We start from the raw sequence: 19,732 nt of genomic DNA, 5'->3' as shown, positions 1-19,732 counted from the left end.
GTTTAGGTCCAACCTTTTTCTTAGTGACGTTTTCGTAGTTTTGAGCCTTTTAGGGATAATTCTCATCAAGCAAAAATAATAACAAAAGTGTTATTTCCCTATATAAACTCTAGTAAACTTCCCCTTCCCCAAGGGAGAACGGGTAGCTCGGGGGTCCTGAAATTTACAATTTAAATAAACCGCCCGATGATCTTTCTTTCAATGCAGAAAAAATTACTATAGTACCTCTGAGTCTGGAGAAGAAGATTTTTGAAATATTGGTTAATTTTGACTTTGGGGCCTGTGCCCTGGCCCCAGGGGTTGGGGTAGGAATCCCAATTTTATACTTTTGTAGCCCCATCTACCAAGGATGATTCTGACTAAGTCTGAAAAAAAATCCATCCACTGGTTCTTGAGGAGAAGTTGAAAATTTAAAACGTTTACGCACGACGGACGACGACGGACGGAAAGCGATTAGAATAGGTCACTTAAGCAAAGCTCAGGTGACCTAAAAGATAGGGGCTTATTGGGAGCGATCGAAATGACTGTCCACATTCGTCACGCATGCGCATATACCTCACTCTTGTTTTCTAAAGTTGACGTTTAACTTTCACCTTTTAGTTCGTTTTGTTTCACGGCCCATCGACAATGCAAATCATTTACGGCTAAACATCACGTTGCAATAGGCAATCACAATATCGTCATTATTTTATCAGGTGGGACGAAAGACAGTGCGAGCATTGCAAAAATTGCGGAAAGTAGATATAGAAGTAAAGGAGTTTTTTTAAGAATCATTTTTATTCACAATCAACACGGTTGGCACAATTGACATAAACTCGCACATTAACTTAATGAAAATGTCACATGAATGAATTGTACCTTACATTTTGAACTGGTCCATTCGTACATTAACATATTGACCTCGCACAGACATCGCACAATAATATATTGTATTTGCACCTTAACCTGTAGAGCTTGCACATTGTTATAAAGAATCTCTCATTAACATATATACCTCGCACATTTACATGTTGAACTCCCACATTAATTATAACGTTGAACTCTTAATTACATGCAACATTCTGACCTAAGTTTAATATTATATCTGAACCCACTCTTCCATATTTTACACTCACACCTTTGACATAACGAACTCGCATATCAACAAAAATATGGAACTCACTCTTTAATGTATTAAACTCGAACATTGAAATGTCGAATTAACAAAGAAAACATGGATCTCGTACAAAAACATATTGAACTTGCACTAAAACGTATTATACTCTCATATTTAATATATTGAACTCGAACCTTTTTTCATATTGCACTCCACAATAACATATTGAACTGGCATATTCAACATATTTAACTCACATTTTGAACTCGCACATTTAACATAATGAACTCACATATTCAAAATTTTGGCCTCGCGCATAAAAAGAAATATTGACTCGTACGTTATCATGTTGAGCTCATATATTAACCTATTTTCCTGTGACCACATACATATTCTCATCACTACAAAACTTAACACACTTTTTAACAATGTTTCTGAATAATTTTGAGATACAAATATTTTTAATAGTAGCATTCCCATCTTGATTTTGAAATAATTAATAACACACATATTAAGTATTAAGTAACGTAAAACATTTAATTGTAAATATTTTGATATTTTTTGTAATGTTTTAATACCTGTTTGCCCCCCGTTCCCCATTGCATTTTCACCATCAAAGTCATTAACAGTGTTTTTAGAAGCTACAAGATCACAAACATATCTATTCAAAACACTTAATATATGCAAGTGTAGTACAATCAAAACCATTTGTAACATTTTGTTCAATGTATCACATCTATATTGTCCAAAAGAGTATTATTCTGTCAACAATATTCATCTCATTTTTGTATTTCGATTTTGTGCTTTTGCAAGCAGCAATGAGATCCCTGATTCATGCATTTGTTATAATTTTGTATCTAGATATTTCCTATGAAATTCCTTATTTTTGTTGTCATCCATTGCTTTATTTATTGATTTCCAAATATGATTTCAGTCAAAAAGGACAGCATTTAATGTAACAATGCATAACATATCTAACAATGAAAGCATGTAGCCTTCGGTATTAAGAAATGGAGTAAAATTTAAAAAAAAATAGCTGAATGTTGAACGTACTTGTCAATTTGATAGTCCACCATACTATATTCGATAGTCCGCCATACTATATTCGGCTATGTTAATTTTACAAAGTATCAAAACGAAGGAATCTTGAATCTCTGTTATTATTATGTTGATTGATAACGAAGTTTGAATACCTTTAAAGATGGCTAGGAATCCGCTATGTGATTTCCGCTTAATACTGCCATGCTGAAATATGGATTTGCACATCCAGTGAATTAATTATTCCGCCAAATCGTCGATGTCAAAACATCGTCTGGAAATAATAAATATGCACACATAATGATAATGCAGCTAGCTGAAACAGGGTAACGGTTCAGATACTGCCATTAATCCTTTAATTATCCAACGTCTGGCCGACATCGGAATAAGCACAATGAGCGTGCACCGCAGTCTGCCGCGTCTGTACGCGGCTATACACGCGGGTGTATCTACCTGTTCAACGAATTGATAGGTATAAGACTTAGGTCCCAGGTAGTCAGGGATAAAACAGAATTCGAGAAATACGGCGTATTCAAGCAATGGTAATAAGAGTAATCCGAGATGATCTGTATTCTGTAGTATCTTAATTGCACAGTCCATTTCTCGTTCTTCCTTATTTACTGTTCCTATCAATCAAAACTAAAAGCAATTTTCCAAATTCTATCATAGTCAGTGAGTCACCAGAGTTGTCTTTTCAATCATTACATTTTATTTTTATATTCGAGACTTTATCGAGTCCATCTTTCAAGCTTCGAGTCAGTGTTGGTTTTCTAGAAAGTCCGACTGGAATGGCGCCTCCTCCCACATCGACCCGTTTTGATACTATGGATAGCAGCTTCACCTCCCTGTTATGTATGTCGTTTGGATCATAGAAGAACACGATAGCTCCACTGTCGCCCTCCTCTGCGAAGACAATGTTGTTCACGTTTCCATTGATGATAATTCCTTTTTCGTTACACACGCAAGCCTCCTCGCAGTATACAACGCCCTTGGTCCATTGAGTTGCAGCTCCTTTTTTATGCACCGGCCAATTCTTGATTTGAGCCCCCTGATATACGGACGCCTTGCAGACTTTGTCCTTTTCATTACAAAACTGAAAGGTGCAACGAGGTTCCATACAATCGTTAATGTTGATGACCGCAATGTCAACTTCAGCCGAATTATGACTTTGTACACACTGCCCCAATTCCTCCAGAGTGCCGTTGATTTCTATGTGGACTGTTTGTTCTGTCTCTACACAATGCCCAGCGGTTATTGCTACCAACGAATTGTCAGCGTTTTTGCCGAAACAGCCTAGGGTTCCCCATCGCTTTGATTCTGTGTTTGTAAGTTTAAAACCTTGAGCAGTTAGGTCAGCCGTTGTTATTTTTTCAACCCAGACTATTTGTGGTTTCTCTTTTAGCAGTTCATGCAAGCACTTTTCGATACAATCCACAACGCCTGTCTTGTCGGCACTTTGTTTGAGTTCGGCTACGAAAACCAGGAACGCGTCAAAAGTGTTGCAAAAGCCCCGGATATCACAATCCTGCACACTAAACAAAAAGCAAAGGCTATACTTACTGACAATTTAAATTTGATTGTGTTTAGTATAACTCTGTAGGTAGTGCAATATACCTTAAAGAGCAAATGAATTAAGATAGGCCTAAACGCTCACATGATTTTAAATCGAATATACCTCAGCCAATCAAAGGCAACAGTGGTCATCTCGCACCCAAAGTACTAACACTTGATTGGAATTCAGTTTGGTTTCATTTTGTTTAACGTCCTTTTAACATTTAAGGATTTGATTGGGACATCATTTAATCATTTAACTAAATTGTGAGTAAATTGATGCAGCAGTTCTTTTAAAACAGTCAAAGTGTCACGGATAATCGGATAATCAGACGCAAAGGTGGACATTTTGGATTTAAAGATTGTCACGGAAAGTGCAATTGCTGGAGACCTTATAGGAAATGTGTGCAAGTTTTAAGTAAAACGCTTTAGGCTTTCTTCAAAATGCTTCAACCAAATCGAAGCCATTATAGAAACTGCTGAGTGCCTTCGGCAAAAAAACATTATCCGTGGTTATAGGGCCTTTGCAACCAGCCAATAGCTTTCTCAACTCCCTGGGGAGCATACAGCCGGTTCTGCCATTTCGGCGATCACAGCTAGCATTCAACAATTCCAGCACTGCCTAAACACGTATTCGTTTACAGCTGAGTAGACCGGAACAAGCGGAGTAAAATATCTTGCTCAAAGATACAATACAGTGCCGTGCCGTGACTTGAAACCCTTCGGCCACAAGCCCGGCGTCCTACCACTAGACTACCGTGCCTCTACTCATTGAAACCTTCATATGAAACCTATAACAGTAAGTACGTTTCAAGAATTACTGATAACACGAATAGTTTAAGGCTAGACGGACGACAGACTACGGTCGGCGGAAAATTTGATCAGCCCCCAATCTCATGATTAATAAGCACAATTAAACAATGCTGTTAAGTTTGGATTAAGAATTAATTTACCTTATATTTTGAAGTGCCTCCGATAAAAGCCGATAAGAGGGGCGCTGCAATTCGCCGTTTTCGATCCTGAAAAAGAGTTTAATAAACTAATAATTTAATGTTAATATTTTACAACAGGACTGTTTTAGTAGTTAACATAATGAATTTCAACAATATTGTTTCACATTCATGTTCCACCTGTCAGTTCTGGCCGAGATAATAATAAACCTGTTGTTACCTACTAAATGGATTGTCAAGATTGGTATTTGACAGGTGTAAATATGGTATCTTTATATGGGTAAATACGGTAGTTATTTTCTCTATCACCGGTTATTACGTAACAAAGTTGTTATTTTGATTATCCAATCAAATTGCTAGGATTCGGTGCTATTGACCAATCAGAGAGCGAGCGAGTTCCATGTGGGGAGGTTGCTGTCTGCCATCTTCGCAGACACTGTGAGGCGGTGTGAGCCGTCGTGTGGAAAATGGCTTGCTGGTGCTGTTTATATGGGCGTTAACATTTCACAATGTTGTAAACTTGTGGTAGAGATGTTTGCCTGTTGACAGACATCATCTTTGGTAACTGTCAAGTGAAGAGAGGCCGATGTTGGGCCATAACAAAACACCTGTGTGTTCGGGGTGGAAACCTGTAATGTACGGGGCAGGAATTACACCTATTTGAGGAATTGAAAAACAGTACCAGCCTAGAGGGTATGAATAGAAAACTACCATCCATGGGGTACCAAAGGGACCAGTGTTATTAATGGAGGGACAGGTCAATGTCACTTCCGGTGAAACGTCTCGCTGACGTCGACGAGGGTCAGCTGATCATTGGACATGATATGAGTGGACGTTTGATGAATTTTACCTACTCTAAAGCCCTATTACAGCCTGTGGGTTTGGTGATGTCGTGTATTGTGACTGTTTAATGTTGAACTTTGTGTTCCTGGTCATAATGACAGTTGTTATGAGGTTTAGTTTTGAATTTTGTGTTCCAAAAAACTTGGGTTATATTATGTAAACATAAAAAAGATGTGTTCGAAGCTTAATGTATGCTGGTTAAGAACTTTGTGTTTGATACAGTGGAATTAGCCCTGAAATATTGTAATGTTAGGGCAATGAATATCTAGAACTGTGTGTTCATACTGAATCTACATGGCATTGATTGTCATATGCCAGGTGTATTCTTGTTCGGTTTGTGAGAACCGGATGAAATTTGAGACATTGAGGAGCGAAGGGGTTCGAATGTGTATAAATGTGCCATGTTATTTTTTCACTTTTGTGAATAAATCTTGTTATATGTATATTTAATGCTTGTTTACTCAATTTGTGTGCGAGTTGGTCTTATATCAATATTACTCAGAACATTTCCTTGACATGGATCGTAAGAGGTGTCTGATGAGGGAACCCCTGCATAATTGCGGATTTGCAATTGTGCCCTCTACTTTTGGATGAAAATGTGACCAAAAGAAATCTGTTGCACACATTTTCAAGTTGATATTTCTCTACCTATTATTTTCTTTCGCCTTGCTTCAATGTTGAGCATTCGCTCAGGTGAGAATAGGGATGGTTTGATATAGTTTAACGTCCTTTCAATATATAGCTATAGTAATTCAAGGACGTGCTTCTATTTGTGTTATGTATGCGTGCATGTGCATGATGTAGGGTATGTTGGTGTATTTGCCTCCTTGCGATAGCACGGATCTGATGCCGATGTTATAGTGCTTCCTCACTAAAATACCATACCAAGGCATCTAGCACACATTCCGCCCGGTCACATTACACTGACAACGGGTGAACCAGTTGTTTCTATTACCCCTAATGCTGAACGTTAAACACGAAATAACATCTACCATTTTTAATGACTTGACAATATATCCCACTGACAAAATATCATCGCCTGGTAAAAAAACAGTTGACGCCAGGTGGACGGACGGACACGTGGACGTTGCACTGCGGCACAAGCCCACTTTGCCTTCGGGCCAGGTGGGCTAAACATACAGGTATGTGGTTTATTCAATGTCCCCTTTAGCAGAAGAAAAACCCCGATTCTGCACGGGGCACTTCATTAGCCTTTTACTTCAAATAGTTGGATACAGCAGGTGTTGTCTTTCTCCGAACTGAATCTATATGTAATGACTTACAATAAAATGAGTTTAAACTAAATTAAACTTCTGTTGAGTGGCAAGCGATATCTATAAGATTCTGGTTTCTTTTTAAACAATTTTTAACGTCATGATAATTATACTGGGTGGAGTATGCTGGAGTTTAAGGCGGTCATATACTCATTAAGTGAATAATCTTTTACCTACTTTTAAGGTTGCCGAAGTGAAACATGTAAAAAGATGCAAACAACTTCTTTTGAATGAGAAAAAATAATATTAAAGGTTAATGGCATTTTGCCCACAATTGTTAAGAAAATTTATTTAAATTCACATATTTCAATAAATTTATCCATTTGGCATTTTCAGTCATAAACCCTGCATGTTGTTTAAAATGAGAAAATTTTCTTGGTATCGTTAGAAAATCTGATTTTGGTTTAACATTTATTCTCTAAGCTAACGGGAGATTGATTGATAGTTCTGCTATGAGATAAACACAATGATAGAATATACTTACGACTCTTCGGGTATTGTAAAAGAAGCAAATGTGTCGTGTTCTGGTAATTTTCTAGTAAGAAGAGAACGAATCTCCATGTTGGTAAAGCTCAACGTCTCTTGTTCGTGTTCCCTTTTCTTTGCAAGTCGGTCTTGGACATACCGTAAAGCTCGTTCAGCGTAAGCAAATATTTCGTTTTCAAAGGAAAACGTGAGGAATCTGCAAACATCTGAATTGTTGTTCAAGTTTTTGACAGGGTTTTCCGTAAGATAAAGCACATTTTCTTCCTTCGTAATCTGTCGATGAAAATTATGGGAAAAAATAGTTGTTAGGTTTTAATTGAATGGTAATGGACAAATGCTTCCAATTACTAGTATTAAAAGGTTTTTATGAGCTTCAGGAAAATGTCCTTGAGCAAAAATTGGTAACTTATCAACAATCGCCACAAAGTGGGACGTTTTATAGCAGTTGAACGTCCTATGAACAGTTGCTAAGGCACACGTACACACATCCCCTCACACACAACACACATGGAGGCAAGCCCTTAAATGACCTTAGCAGTTAATAGGACGTTAAGCAAAACAAGAGGCCCAGAGGGCCTGTATCGCTAACCTGTTTATTTTTTACATGAAACTTGACTTCAGACTTTTTTTGGTAACTAGAACATAATACATTTTAACATCTCTTAAACGCTTCTTAAGATATTATTGTTTGAAATTTAAAATTTTAATTTTAAAGCTTTTATCCAAATTTGACCTTTGACTCCGGCTATTACTTGACATTTGACATCATTACTGTAATAAAGGAAAAGATTCGCACTGCTGGTCCACATAACATACCCAAGTATCATTACTCTAGTCCAAATGGTTCTTAGGATATTGTTGTTTGAACTTTTTAACATAGTTGACCCCTATGACCTTGATAGTCGGTCAAGGTCATTTTACAGACGACACTTTATAGCACTCCATCCAAGGTACCTACTGACCAAAAATATCATGACCCTAGGTCCTACAGTTCTTCAGAAGAAGTCGTTCAAAAGAAAAAGTTGACGGACAGACGACGGACGCCGCAGTACGGCATACGCTCATATATTCAAAAGTGTTTAACGAAATTGGCCCTGATGACCTAGAATATATGTCAAGAACATACATAGGAACAAACGTTATAGCCTTCATTTCAGCATATTACTGGAAAAATATTATTACCCTAGGCCTTTTGGTTATGTAATGTATGCTAGTTTTTACCTGTATTTGTACCAAATGTGTGTTGTTACGTGTAAAGGATTGCGTCTTAACATGTGGGCTCATTCATGCGTATATATACCGCTGGCCGTCAGCCGGTCTCACTGTCGCAGTGCAAACCAGCGACCAGCGGGTCATATTCAGGTGAGCGAGACAATAGAGCTAAACACTCGGTGAAGTGAGGAAAACAACCGGACCAGAACAGCAGAGGGTTGACGTCGGCGGTTGGGCACTGGTTGTCGCCAAGTACGCCGCAGGGGCGTTTGGGAACACCAGAGCCTCTGGTTGGATCCTCCTCGTGGCACCGAGTGAAAGTCACTATTATGAGGTTAACGCCGGCGCGAATGTTATTGGGTACCCACATAATAGGTGGCACTATTCCTAAACGTTGTTGTAAATATTGCCTGTGCTAATAAATGTTGGAAACGATCAGTATAGTGTTGGGTATTTTGTCGCACTACAGACTAAAGATATCAAACGTCACTTTACGCTAGAACCCGGAAAGACAACGGTGGAGGACGAAGGACGTGAACCGTTACAGTTATTTAGAAGAATTCATATGAAGTTTTTAACAAAGGTACTTTTGACCGCTGTGACATTGAATATGTGCCATGATATTTGTACAGACTTTATGATCTACTGACCAAATCCAATAACTCTAGGCCTTTTGATTATTCACAAAAAGCCGTTTAAAGGAAAATGTTGACGCCTGACCAATGAATGGTTGACTTACATAACTATCCCCGTTACCATAAGAATGTGTTATCTTTGTTCGTGCGAAATAAATCACTCTTTACCTCGATGGGTGTATCCTTCTTCGGGAACAGGACAATCCATCTCCTCTGTTCCTTTTCTTTTACTTGCCATTCTGCCATAAAAATAATTTATTAACTGCTTATAATAAAGCAACATCACATATGCAGTAAATACAAGAAACTCAGCAAAATAACGAAAGGTTAACACCTTTCCTAGCAGACAATATATCGGTTGGATCATTAATGAGTGACTCAATAACTCAATAAACAATTCGAGCATGAACGTCTATTGGGGCCAAAGACAGGCTAATGGGTTTTTGCAAATAATGCAGGCTGTTGGCATTATTCTCCTTATTCGGGTGTATCACAGCGTCAAGTTAGCCAAATATTTGGTTTCAGTACCAAGTCAGTAAACCTTTCGTCGAATCGAAAACATACCCTGACAGTCTGAACATTGAAAGATCCCGGGTACAAAAATCCGGTCAGGTAGGGCGTAAGAATTGTACCTACTACCACCATTGCATGATCGAAAGAGGCGACAAAATTTGGGATCTTATCTTTTCTCTTCTTTCTAAACTTTCTTCTTCCTAATGTCTCCCTTGACAATGCCTCAAATTTGGCCTTTAGTTGAGCGTTCACCCCTGTGAGGAAGGCGTTGTGTTCTCTGGCCTGGCCGAGACATACCAGAGTCGGTAAAAATGGTACTTTCTACTCCTGCTTAACGCTCACCAATTTAGGAATGGGACGACTGGTTCGCCCGCTGTCAGTATACTGTGACCGGCAGAGGTGTCCTGCTGGGTGTCTTCAAACACACACGTATACACTAAATGCATGCATCTTGGACACAGGGGAGGCCGACCTTAAATTACAATAGCTATTGAGAGGACGTTAGTTCCAGTGAGGTAGAAATATAAAGTCGGCATCAGTTCCGCGCTATCACAAGGAGACAAACACGAACATATCGCAGCCTCCCAAAACACACATGCATTCGCTACACGCATGCATATCGCGGACAGGGGAGGCCATCCTTCAATGACCATTGCTGTTGATAGGACGTTAAACAATACTAAACCAAACCAAACCGGGTATAAAACCCTTTCAATGACTGCCATGAAAGCATTGCTAAAGATGTCCCCATACTGACTAACGTTGGTTTATTGGCATGATTATTTTTGAGAAATTCCATCTTTGAAATTCGATACAGCAATTCATAACAATTCCTTTGAAAGGTATCCGGGGAACATGCAATTCATCTGCATTGACATGTTTAAACGTCCTATAAACAGCCATTTGTGGTGTGTATTTGTTTTGTGTACTTGCTTGCGTCCTTGCGATAGCGCGGGTCTGATGCCAACTTAAAGAGTGCTACCTCACTGAAATACTATGCCCATATTCCGCCCTGTCACGTATACCGATGACTGATATCAATCTCGTTTTGTACAATTATCAGCACAAAACGTATTATAACACGTTATATTTAATTGATATAGCCTACCTTTCGTAATGTCCGTCACACGTTCGCTCTCGATTAGTGCATCATATTCGCTTGTTTTCGGTATCAATACCAGGAAAGTAAAGCAATTTAATCTGATGATGTCTGGTTCATTTAGATCCGCATTCGGCAGTTGAGAGTGTATTCTTAGTGCAATCTCAGCATTGTAGTCCAAACGTCCATAGTCCTGTCTGGAGACTTCGTATTCCAAAATTGTGTACGAACACTCTGTATTGATATAATCACAATTTATAATCAAGCGGTGCCTAAAAAATATATATTGCATCAATTCTAATGATACAAAAAAGGACAGTATATTGCAATCCAGTAGTAAAAAAATAAAATTTAATATTATAGTACATGTACTTTACCGTATTGCGATGGACTTGATGCTTTAGAGTCTGAATCCAGGGCACTCCCATAACGCCGTGTTTTACCGTTGTACGTCTAAATGTTTAAATACACAAATTAATATCTTATTGGTGATTATAAATGCGTTGAAAACCATATTAAACCTTTTCTCATGACGGGTCATTCATACATTCACCCCTGCTATTACTCACTGCACGCTCATTAGAGGCGACTAAGAAACCATGTGAGCTAAAATGCATAAAGTTTAGATATGTAGTGCTACAGTATTTGGGGTCAGGTGAATATAAAAAAGCAGGAATCCCATATATTGTGGATTGGTTTTGTTTTGTGTTTTGTTTTGTTTTACGTACTATTAACATTTGGTACCATTAAAGGACGTGCCTTTATGTGTGTTGTGTATGCGTACTTGTGTGTGTGTGTGCCAGAAGCAGGTAAAGGTGATACAATATACAATATACATACTGTAGAAACAAGGCTTTCTACTGAACTTTCTGGCGTTGTTTCTGTGAAAAAAAAATATTGCAGGTGTAAATTATTGGAAATTCAACTTTTTTCTACTTCATCAGGAACAGGAAAATGAGGGAGCGATCAATCATTTGAATTCAGCATTACTGAACATCAGCAGATAGCGGGCCCTTAACAGAAATCAGGGCCGGTTTTGTTGATCGCGATCCAAACAGTTGAACCGGATTGACCAGAGTTTATGAAACAAGGTCGGCTGATTGCCAAATATCGTTTTTTGGCCTTTTGGTTATAGAGAATGTTTAACGAACCAATATTTCTTATGAGTATTGGTTCTCCTTTCGATGACATCACTGCAAGCTGGAATTTATACAAAGCAGATTGGAATCTTTTTAAAATACTTTGCACAACCAGTTTAAAAAGAACAAATTAGAAAACATTGATGATCCTATTAAAATATTTACCGAAGTTCTTTTGAACAATGCCGATCAAAGTATTCCCAAATCTACGATAAAATCCAAACCCTCTAAGTTCTGGATTAATGCAGAATGTGTTAACGCCATTTCAAGAAGAAACTACTGTTCTTAGAAAGTTTAAACATTTCTCCCAACCAAAACTTTAATGCTTATAATATCCTTAGGGCAAAAGTTCGCCGTTTCATAAAGGAAACACTTGGCGAGTGTCCAAACTCTCTTTCAAAACAACACCAAAAAAAGTTTTGAACATGATCAGGAAAATTAGTGGACGGAGAACCAACGTAGACTCCTTACAGCTTATTTCAAATAATAACAATATTTCGGCTAATTATAGCATAGTTAAATGTCTTGGGCCGTCGACCAAAGGATCGCTTTTTGTCGATGATTTCCTTAACCTGGTACTACTCTCACAAATCATTTTTAAAGTGGACTAAAATACAGCTACAGGCAGAATATCAGTGTTTGACTCATAAGAACCTATTAAAGGTTTAAACATATGACGCCTGTGACCTTGAATGTCGAACAAGGACATAAGGTTGAACAGAGTTTATAGTCGTCCAACCAAACATTCTTCAGGCAAAATTTCATTACCCTGGACCTGGTTATACAGAACAAGTCATTTAAAGATTTAAACATATATTAGCCACTGTAACCTTGCATATGGACGAAGGTCATTCATTTGAAAAAAACCCAGGTAGTACTTAATCCCAGCATGTTAATGGCCAAAATCACCCTTAGCCTTTTGCTTATTGAGAAGAGGTCGTTTATAATGATTTCAAACATTTGTTTGAAAAAACTTGGTAGCCCTTCATCCCATCATGCTAAAGGCCAAATATCATAACTCTAGGCCTCTTTGTTAAGTAGAAGTCGTTCAAAGATTTTAACATATTTGACCCCTGTGACCTTGGATATGAGCAAAGTTAATTCATTTGAACATATTTGGTAGCCCTCATCCAAGCATCTAACTGGTAAAATATATAACCCTATGCTTCTGGGTAGTTCAGAAGAATTTGTTTAAAAGTTTTAAACATATTTGACCCCTGTGACCTTGAAAATGGATGAAGGTCATTCATTTGAACAAACTTGGTAGCCCTTGATTCAGGATGCTACTGGCCAAATATCATCATCCAAGGCTGTTTGGTTATTGAGAAGAAGTTGTTTTAAAGGTTTTAAACATAGTTGACCCCTGTGACCTTGGAAATGGGAGAAGGTCATTTGTTTGAACAAACTTGGTTACCCTTCATCCCAGCATGTTACTGGCCAAATATCATTATCCTAGGCCTTTTGGTTACTGAATAGAAGTTGTTTAAGTAAAAAGTTGACGCCGGAAAGACGGACGCCGCACCATGACATAAGCTCACTTGCCCTTCGGGCAGGTGACCTAAAAACGGTATGCATGCATTTCTGCAAACTCCGAAAATTACACAATGATCCAGGTCTAACTCTAATAATCCTATTATTCAAGTTGTTCAACAAACAAAATTTCTTCAAATCTTTTTCGACTCAAAATGATAATTTTTACCTCTTATCAAATATTCAAAACATAAATGCTCAAACGCTTTCAGTATTCTAAAAGTACTATCCCATGCAGATTGGGGAGCTGACCGTGATGTGTTGCTGCGTCTTTATCGCTCAATTGTTCATTTCAAGCTTAACTATGGTTCCATTATATATGGGTCAGCCCGCTAGTCATATTTGCAGATGTTTGACCCAGTTCATCATCAGGGGCTTTGTGTCGTTTTAGATTCTTTTCGTACATCACTAGCCGCCAGCCTATGCGTTGAAGCAAATGAACCGTCACTTAGTGATAGAAGAACAAAATTATGTAAACAGTGTGCTAACCAGTTAAACTCAAATCCATAAAATCCAGCTTCCCAATCAGTATTTTATCAAAAGTATACACAGCTTTTCGAACGAAATGAGAAAATGATCCTGTGTTTTGAAATACGACTTCAAAAACTACTGGAAAATTCGGATTTAGACCTGTCATTAATCAAAAATGCTATAATACCAGAAATTCTACAAGAGCGCTTTTACCGTGTTAATCTCGGGATTTCCTTTACATAAACTTTTATATACGGACGGCTCTAAATTCGAAAGTAAAGTTGCAGCAGCGTGTGTTGTCGGCAACGTATCTTTTTCCTGCCGATTACCACATAATGCATCTATTTTTACAGCTGAAGCTACTGCCATTGGTCTGGCTTTGGATGAAATTGAAAATAATAAAAATAGCAAAGCAATAGTCACTATTGCAAAGTATTAAAAATCGGAATTTGAATAATATTCTCATACAAAAAATCACCCTTCGCATTAACAGAATTTTATTGTTTTACCACCTGTTCTTGATTTGGATACCAGTTCATGTCGGAATAAACGGAAACGAGAATGTAGATAAAGCTGCTAAAGCAGCCCGTAACCTATAACCGAAAGAAGAATTAAACAGTAAGTTATTTGCTATTCAATCAACCTAATGTGGGTTAATGTGCAACAAGTAGAACAGACTGCAGAGTGGAAATTATCCTACTGCGACTGCGCATAGGCCATACCTACATCACACATGGTTACATTTTGCTAAAGGAAAATTTACAACCATTTACAGTCAAGCACTTTATGATTGAATGTGCTGATTTCGAACAAATACGAGACAGATTTTATGATGTACCGTCTATGAAAAGATTATTCGATACAGTTTCTGTGCAATTAATATTTGACTATATACACTCTATTGATCTTTACAATAAAATATCATACATTGTGAAGCCAATTTATTCGATATTGATGTATTTCTTTAATCCTTTACATATTTTTTGGCCAATAAGTTTTGGTTTGATGTGTTTATTTTCGTGAATGTCTCTTTTAACAGTATTGTTAGCCTAAAATGACTTGCATTGTCGATGGGCCATTAATCATTACAAAAAAACAAACAATCAACCAATTAGCACATTTGACCAAAAATGGAATAAACTTGGTAGTCATACATCAAAGCTTACTTCTAATTAGATATCATTACTCGGAACCTTTGGTAGAAGTTTATTTTTTAAATAGTTTACGTTGTACCACATTTAAGGTTCATACAATGTGAGTAAAGCAGTCCGACTGACCCACTTGTTCAAGGAAATGTGTTGATTACCATTTTGATGTTTTTTTGCCATAGTTTCATTTTTTTGGTGATCGAAATACTACTTGATAAGACGAATATTCTCCTGTTTTGTTCTGTACTGAAATTAGAGGTATTTGTATGTTTTTTTCCACTTACCGTAAGTGATAGCCAAACGCAGAGATTGATATGAACTTGTTCCAGCACCCTCTCTGTTCTCTCTTGATTGCTGCCGTTGGGGGATGGTTCTAAAATCATGAATTTAAAACAAAAATAAATGTTAGCTTTTACGGATCCGGTTATGAAAAACTGAAAATGGTGAAGGTGGTGTCAGCATTCGGCCCCCGGTTAAATTTCTTATGTTTTAACCATATGTAGATACATAAAAATGAACACACTTCGCATATAAAAATATTCTTTATTACTACTGATAACACCAGGTTGAGTGAGGGGGTATCCTTACAAAACAAGAGCTGTTGGGGAACAGCATTGCTCGCCATATGTCTTAAAATTACAAATATTAATACAAACCAGTGTACAGTAAAACCTCGATAAAATGCCCGTCATTTCATTTGCCATCTTACTTATAGCCTTCATATTTTCAGGTCCCTTAGTTATGTTTTTCTTTAGATTTTCCTGTACCTTAACATATCTTTGGCCCCTGAAATTTATAAATATTGTCCAGCACATTACTTATACTCGATATAAATTACTTATAACTCATAACTGTGTATTAAGTGTAATGATCCAACATTGTCTGGGTAAAAACTTGCCCAAAAACTTAACCTCGGTAGCCACCCCGTTACATGTTAGAAAATGGGGGGAAAATGACCTCCATGTCTTCCATAATGGTACCGTTACGGCCCGGATTTACTGCGATACAACCATTGATGCCTATGTTGGTCCCTATGCTGGCGTTATCGGCCCTGACTTCATACTTATGGACGATAATGCTAGTACACATAGAGCAAGGGTGGCTGAGCAGTATCTACAGCAAGAGATTATTCAACGAATGGATTGGCCAGCCCGCTCGCCGGATCTAGATATCCATCGAGCATGTGTGGGACAGCTCTCTCTGCCAGAAATATTCGGCCAAGAATGCTCCAGAAGCTGGGAAAGGCTTTGGTAGGCTACTAGCTGAGTGGAACGCTACCCAAACAAGAGGCCCAAGGGCCTTAGCGGTCACCTGAGTTATATCATAGGTACCGGTAGCTTTATTTTATTGTTTAGATGATTGTGATGTGGAAATCGGCATGTAAACTAAGCGAAATACAATACTTGTCATTTCATCAAAGGATAAGAATTTGAAAATATTGGTAAATGTTGTGGGCCCCGCCCTCGCCCTTGAGGATGGGGCAGGAATCCCAGTTTTACAATGTAATACCCTCATTCACCAAAGATGATTCTGACTAAGTTTGAGTAATTTTCTGCCGCAAATGGATAAAACATACCCAAATGTGTTATTACCCTAAATTAACTATAGTGAACTTTACCCCCTCCCCAAGAGAGAACGGATAGCTCGGGGGTTCTGAAATTTACAATCTAAATAAAGCCCCTGATGATTTTCTTTCCATGCAGAGAAAATGAATGTAGTACCTCTGGGTCTGGAGGAGAAGATTTTTGAAATATTGGTTAATTTACCCTTTAGGGCCCCGCCCTGGCCCCAGGGGTTGGGGTAGGAATCTCAATTATACTATTTAAAATCATCTTCCTCCAAGGATAATTCTCACCAATTAAAAATAATTTCCTACAGAAAGGTGTCAAAATATACCCAAAAGTGTTATTTCCCTATATACACTATAGTAAACTTTACCCCCTCCTTAAGGAAGAACGGATAGCTCGGTGGTCCTGAAATTAACAGTTTAAAGTAAAGCCCCTGATGATCTTTCTTTCCATGCAGAGAAAATGAATGTAGTACCTCCGAGATTGGAGAAGAAATTTTTTGAATTATTGGTTAATTTTCTCTTTGGGGCCCCGCCTTGGCCCCTAAGGTTGGGGAAGGATTCCCAATTTTACAATTTTAACCATCCTCCTCTAAGGAAAATTCTCACCAAGTAAGAATATTTTCCAATGAATGCTTCCAACTAAATATTATCGGTATCCATGGCATAACTCTACAAAAGAAGTCGTTTATAGCAATATAGCCAAATTGCCCCCTTTTGGCCACGCCCTCAGCCCCTTGAGGGGTCAGCTATACCATTTGTACAATTTTGAATCCCTGCCTCACAAAAATGCTTTTGATCAAAATAATTGATATCCAGGGCATTGTTATACAGAAAAGTCGTTTGTAGCAATATAGCCAAATGTTCGGCCCCCGCCCACTAGAACAATTTTAAATCTCAACCACTTAGGGATGCTTCCAGTCAACTATGGTTGATTTCCATCACTCAGTTCCAGAGAAGAAGTCGCTTAAAGCAATATAGCGAAATTGCCCCCTTCTGGCATCGCCCATCAGCCCCCTGGGGGATCAGCCCCACCATTTGTACAATTTCGAATCCCCACCACCTAGGGATGCTTCAAATTTATATTCCAATCAGTGGTTAAGAAGAAGTCTTTTAAATTAACTGTTGCCGTACGGACGACGGACGCCACGGTATGGCATAAGCTCAACTAGTCCTTTGGACCAGGTGAGCTATTAAAATCATAACCCCACCCCATGGGAGACATATGGCCTGGGGCATTGACAATTACAATTTAAATAAACCCCCTGATGATCTTTCAATTCATGCAGAGAAATTACATCCGAGTCCAGAAAAGAAGATTTTTGAAGAACTAGTTAATTTTCCCATTTTGTCCCCGCCCTTGACCCTAGAAACCAAAAGCAGGAGTCCTAAGCACATTTTTGTTTACCTTCTTCTACCAAGGATGCTTCTCACAAAGGTTAAACAAAAATCCATCCGCTGGTTATTTGGAAGAAGTTCAAAAAGTTGAACTTTTACGGACGCTGGAAGAGAGATGATTGGAATGGGTCACTACTTTTTGGCAAAGTTAACCTAATAATCAGGAGATGTTCGAAATATGGTTATTGTGAACACTTAGCAGACCATTAGATTCATAAATTGTAATAACTAAAAAAAAAAGTTATTCCAACTTACCTCAACATCATCATAAAAACCTTGTATTTTCTATATGCAATCTAAATTTTCTGAATCTCGTAATCCAACAACAAACTTTGCCAGTCAAATGAGAGTCAACCTATTAAATACAAAAGGTATACAGTGTTGACATACCGATAGCATGATACATGTGCTCATACTTACGTCATGATATCCATGGATAATAAAACCAAACGTGACCCTTCAATTTTTCCAGATAAAAATAGATAAACGAGTTGATTATGTCAAAATGATGATCGTCGTTGTATCGTTATACATTTGGTCGAAAGTACATCCGAAGGTATAAAAGTCCTACTATTAAATAAAACAAGAGATCCCAGAGGGATCTTGGCGCCCACCTTTGATCATCTTCATTAGTTCTTTGTCAGTTCGATCTTTTCCCTTCTTTCCTCTAATCTGTTTGATCTAGTAATGTTAATAGTAAATGCACAGTGAGGTAACTTTTGATCTAAACTTAAATCTGATGTGTATGAAAGCCAACCTTCCAAGCGAGTTTGTCATTTCACACTTTTACTAGTACAGTACTTAATGTGAAAGAATTAGAATCGATCATTGCAATATGAGAAAGATCTGTTTAGTTCTTCTTTTATTCCATTTTGTTTTTATGATCAGTCTCAAAATATAACATGCACAACGAGGGATCAAGGGGAACCTACATTAAAAATTTGAGAAAGATCCCTCCCATACTTCCCTCTGGTACTTCTTGAGAAATAGCGATAACAAACTTTCGCTAACAAAATCCAAGATGGCTGCCTGTTGGCCATGTTATTAATTCGATCAGTCTCAAAAGTTGCCCTGCACAGCTATGGACTAAGGGGAACCAACATTTAAAATTAGAGAAATATCCCTCTGGTACTTCTTGCGAAATACCGATAACAAACTTTCACTATCAAAATCCAAGATGGCTGCCTGTCGGCCATGTTGTTTATTTGATCAGTCCCAATAGCTGCCATGCACAGCTTAGGACTAAGGGTAACCTACATACAAACTTTGATAAAGATCCCTCTGGTAATTCTTGAGAAATAGCGATAACAAACTTTCACTATCAAAATCCAAGATGGCTGCCTGTACGCCATGTTGTTTATCTGATCAGTCCCAATAGTTGCCCTGCACAGCTAAGGACCAAGGGTTACCTACATACAAACTTTGATAAAGATCCCTCTGGTAATTCCTGAGAAATATCGATAACAAACTTTCACTGTCATAATCCAAGATGGCTGCCTGTCGGCCATGTTGTTTATCCGATCAGTCCCAAAAATTGCCCTGCACAGCAAAGGACCAAGGGAAACCTACACATAAAATTTGAGAAAAATCCCTTGCGTACTTCTTGCGAAATAGCGATAACAAACTTTCACTATCAAAATCCAAGATGGCTGCCTGTCGGCCATGTTGTTTATCTGATCAGTCTCAAGTTGCCCTGCACAGCTTAGGACCGAGGGGAACCTACATACAAACTTTGAGAAAGATCCCTCTGGTAATTCTTGAGAAATAGCGATAACAAACTTT

At 38.1% G+C, this 19,732-nt stretch overlaps 1 protein-coding gene across 1 annotated transcript; it reads right to left on the bottom strand.

The window, feature by feature from the left end:
• Window positions 1-778: 778 nt before the first annotated feature.
• Window positions 779-18,317, bottom strand: LOC110462142. The gene is made up of 9 exons (XM_021515986.1): window positions 18,206-18,317; window positions 15,270-15,358; window positions 11,538-11,578; window positions 11,075-11,150; window positions 10,707-10,931; window positions 9,254-9,324; window positions 7,237-7,511; window positions 4,639-4,704; window positions 779-3,666 (listed from the first exon to the last, which is right to left on the bottom strand). The coding sequence occupies exons 1-9, from the start codon at window positions 18,217-18,219 to the stop codon at window positions 2,829-2,831; spliced, it is 1,695 nt and encodes a 564-aa protein (XP_021371661.1). The 5' UTR covers window positions 18,220-18,317; the 3' UTR covers window positions 779-2,828.
• Between the last annotated feature and the right edge of the window lie 1,415 nt (window positions 18,318-19,732).

This window comes from Mizuhopecten yessoensis, unplaced genomic scaffold (genome assembly GCF_002113885.1).
Source record: "Mizuhopecten yessoensis strain PY_sf001 unplaced genomic scaffold, ASM211388v2 scaffold10751, whole genome shotgun sequence".
NCBI classification, from domain to species: domain Eukaryota; kingdom Metazoa; phylum Mollusca; class Bivalvia; order Pectinida; family Pectinidae; genus Mizuhopecten; species Mizuhopecten yessoensis.
Note: the sequence above shows the minus strand (reverse complement) of the source record. Positions and strands in the feature narration are given on the sequence as shown.

Bases quoted from the DNA above. Each gene is read 5' to 3' on its own strand.
- LOC110462142 (XM_021515986.1), bottom strand. The intron at 10,932-11,074 runs GTAAAGTACATG...ATATCAATACAG, and splicing joins ATCAAGTCCATCGCAATACG to AGTGTTCGTACACAATTTTG. The intron at 9,325-10,706 runs GTAGGCTATATC...TTTTTATGGCAG, and splicing joins TGTGACGGACATTACGAAAG to AATGGCAAGTAAAAGAAAAG.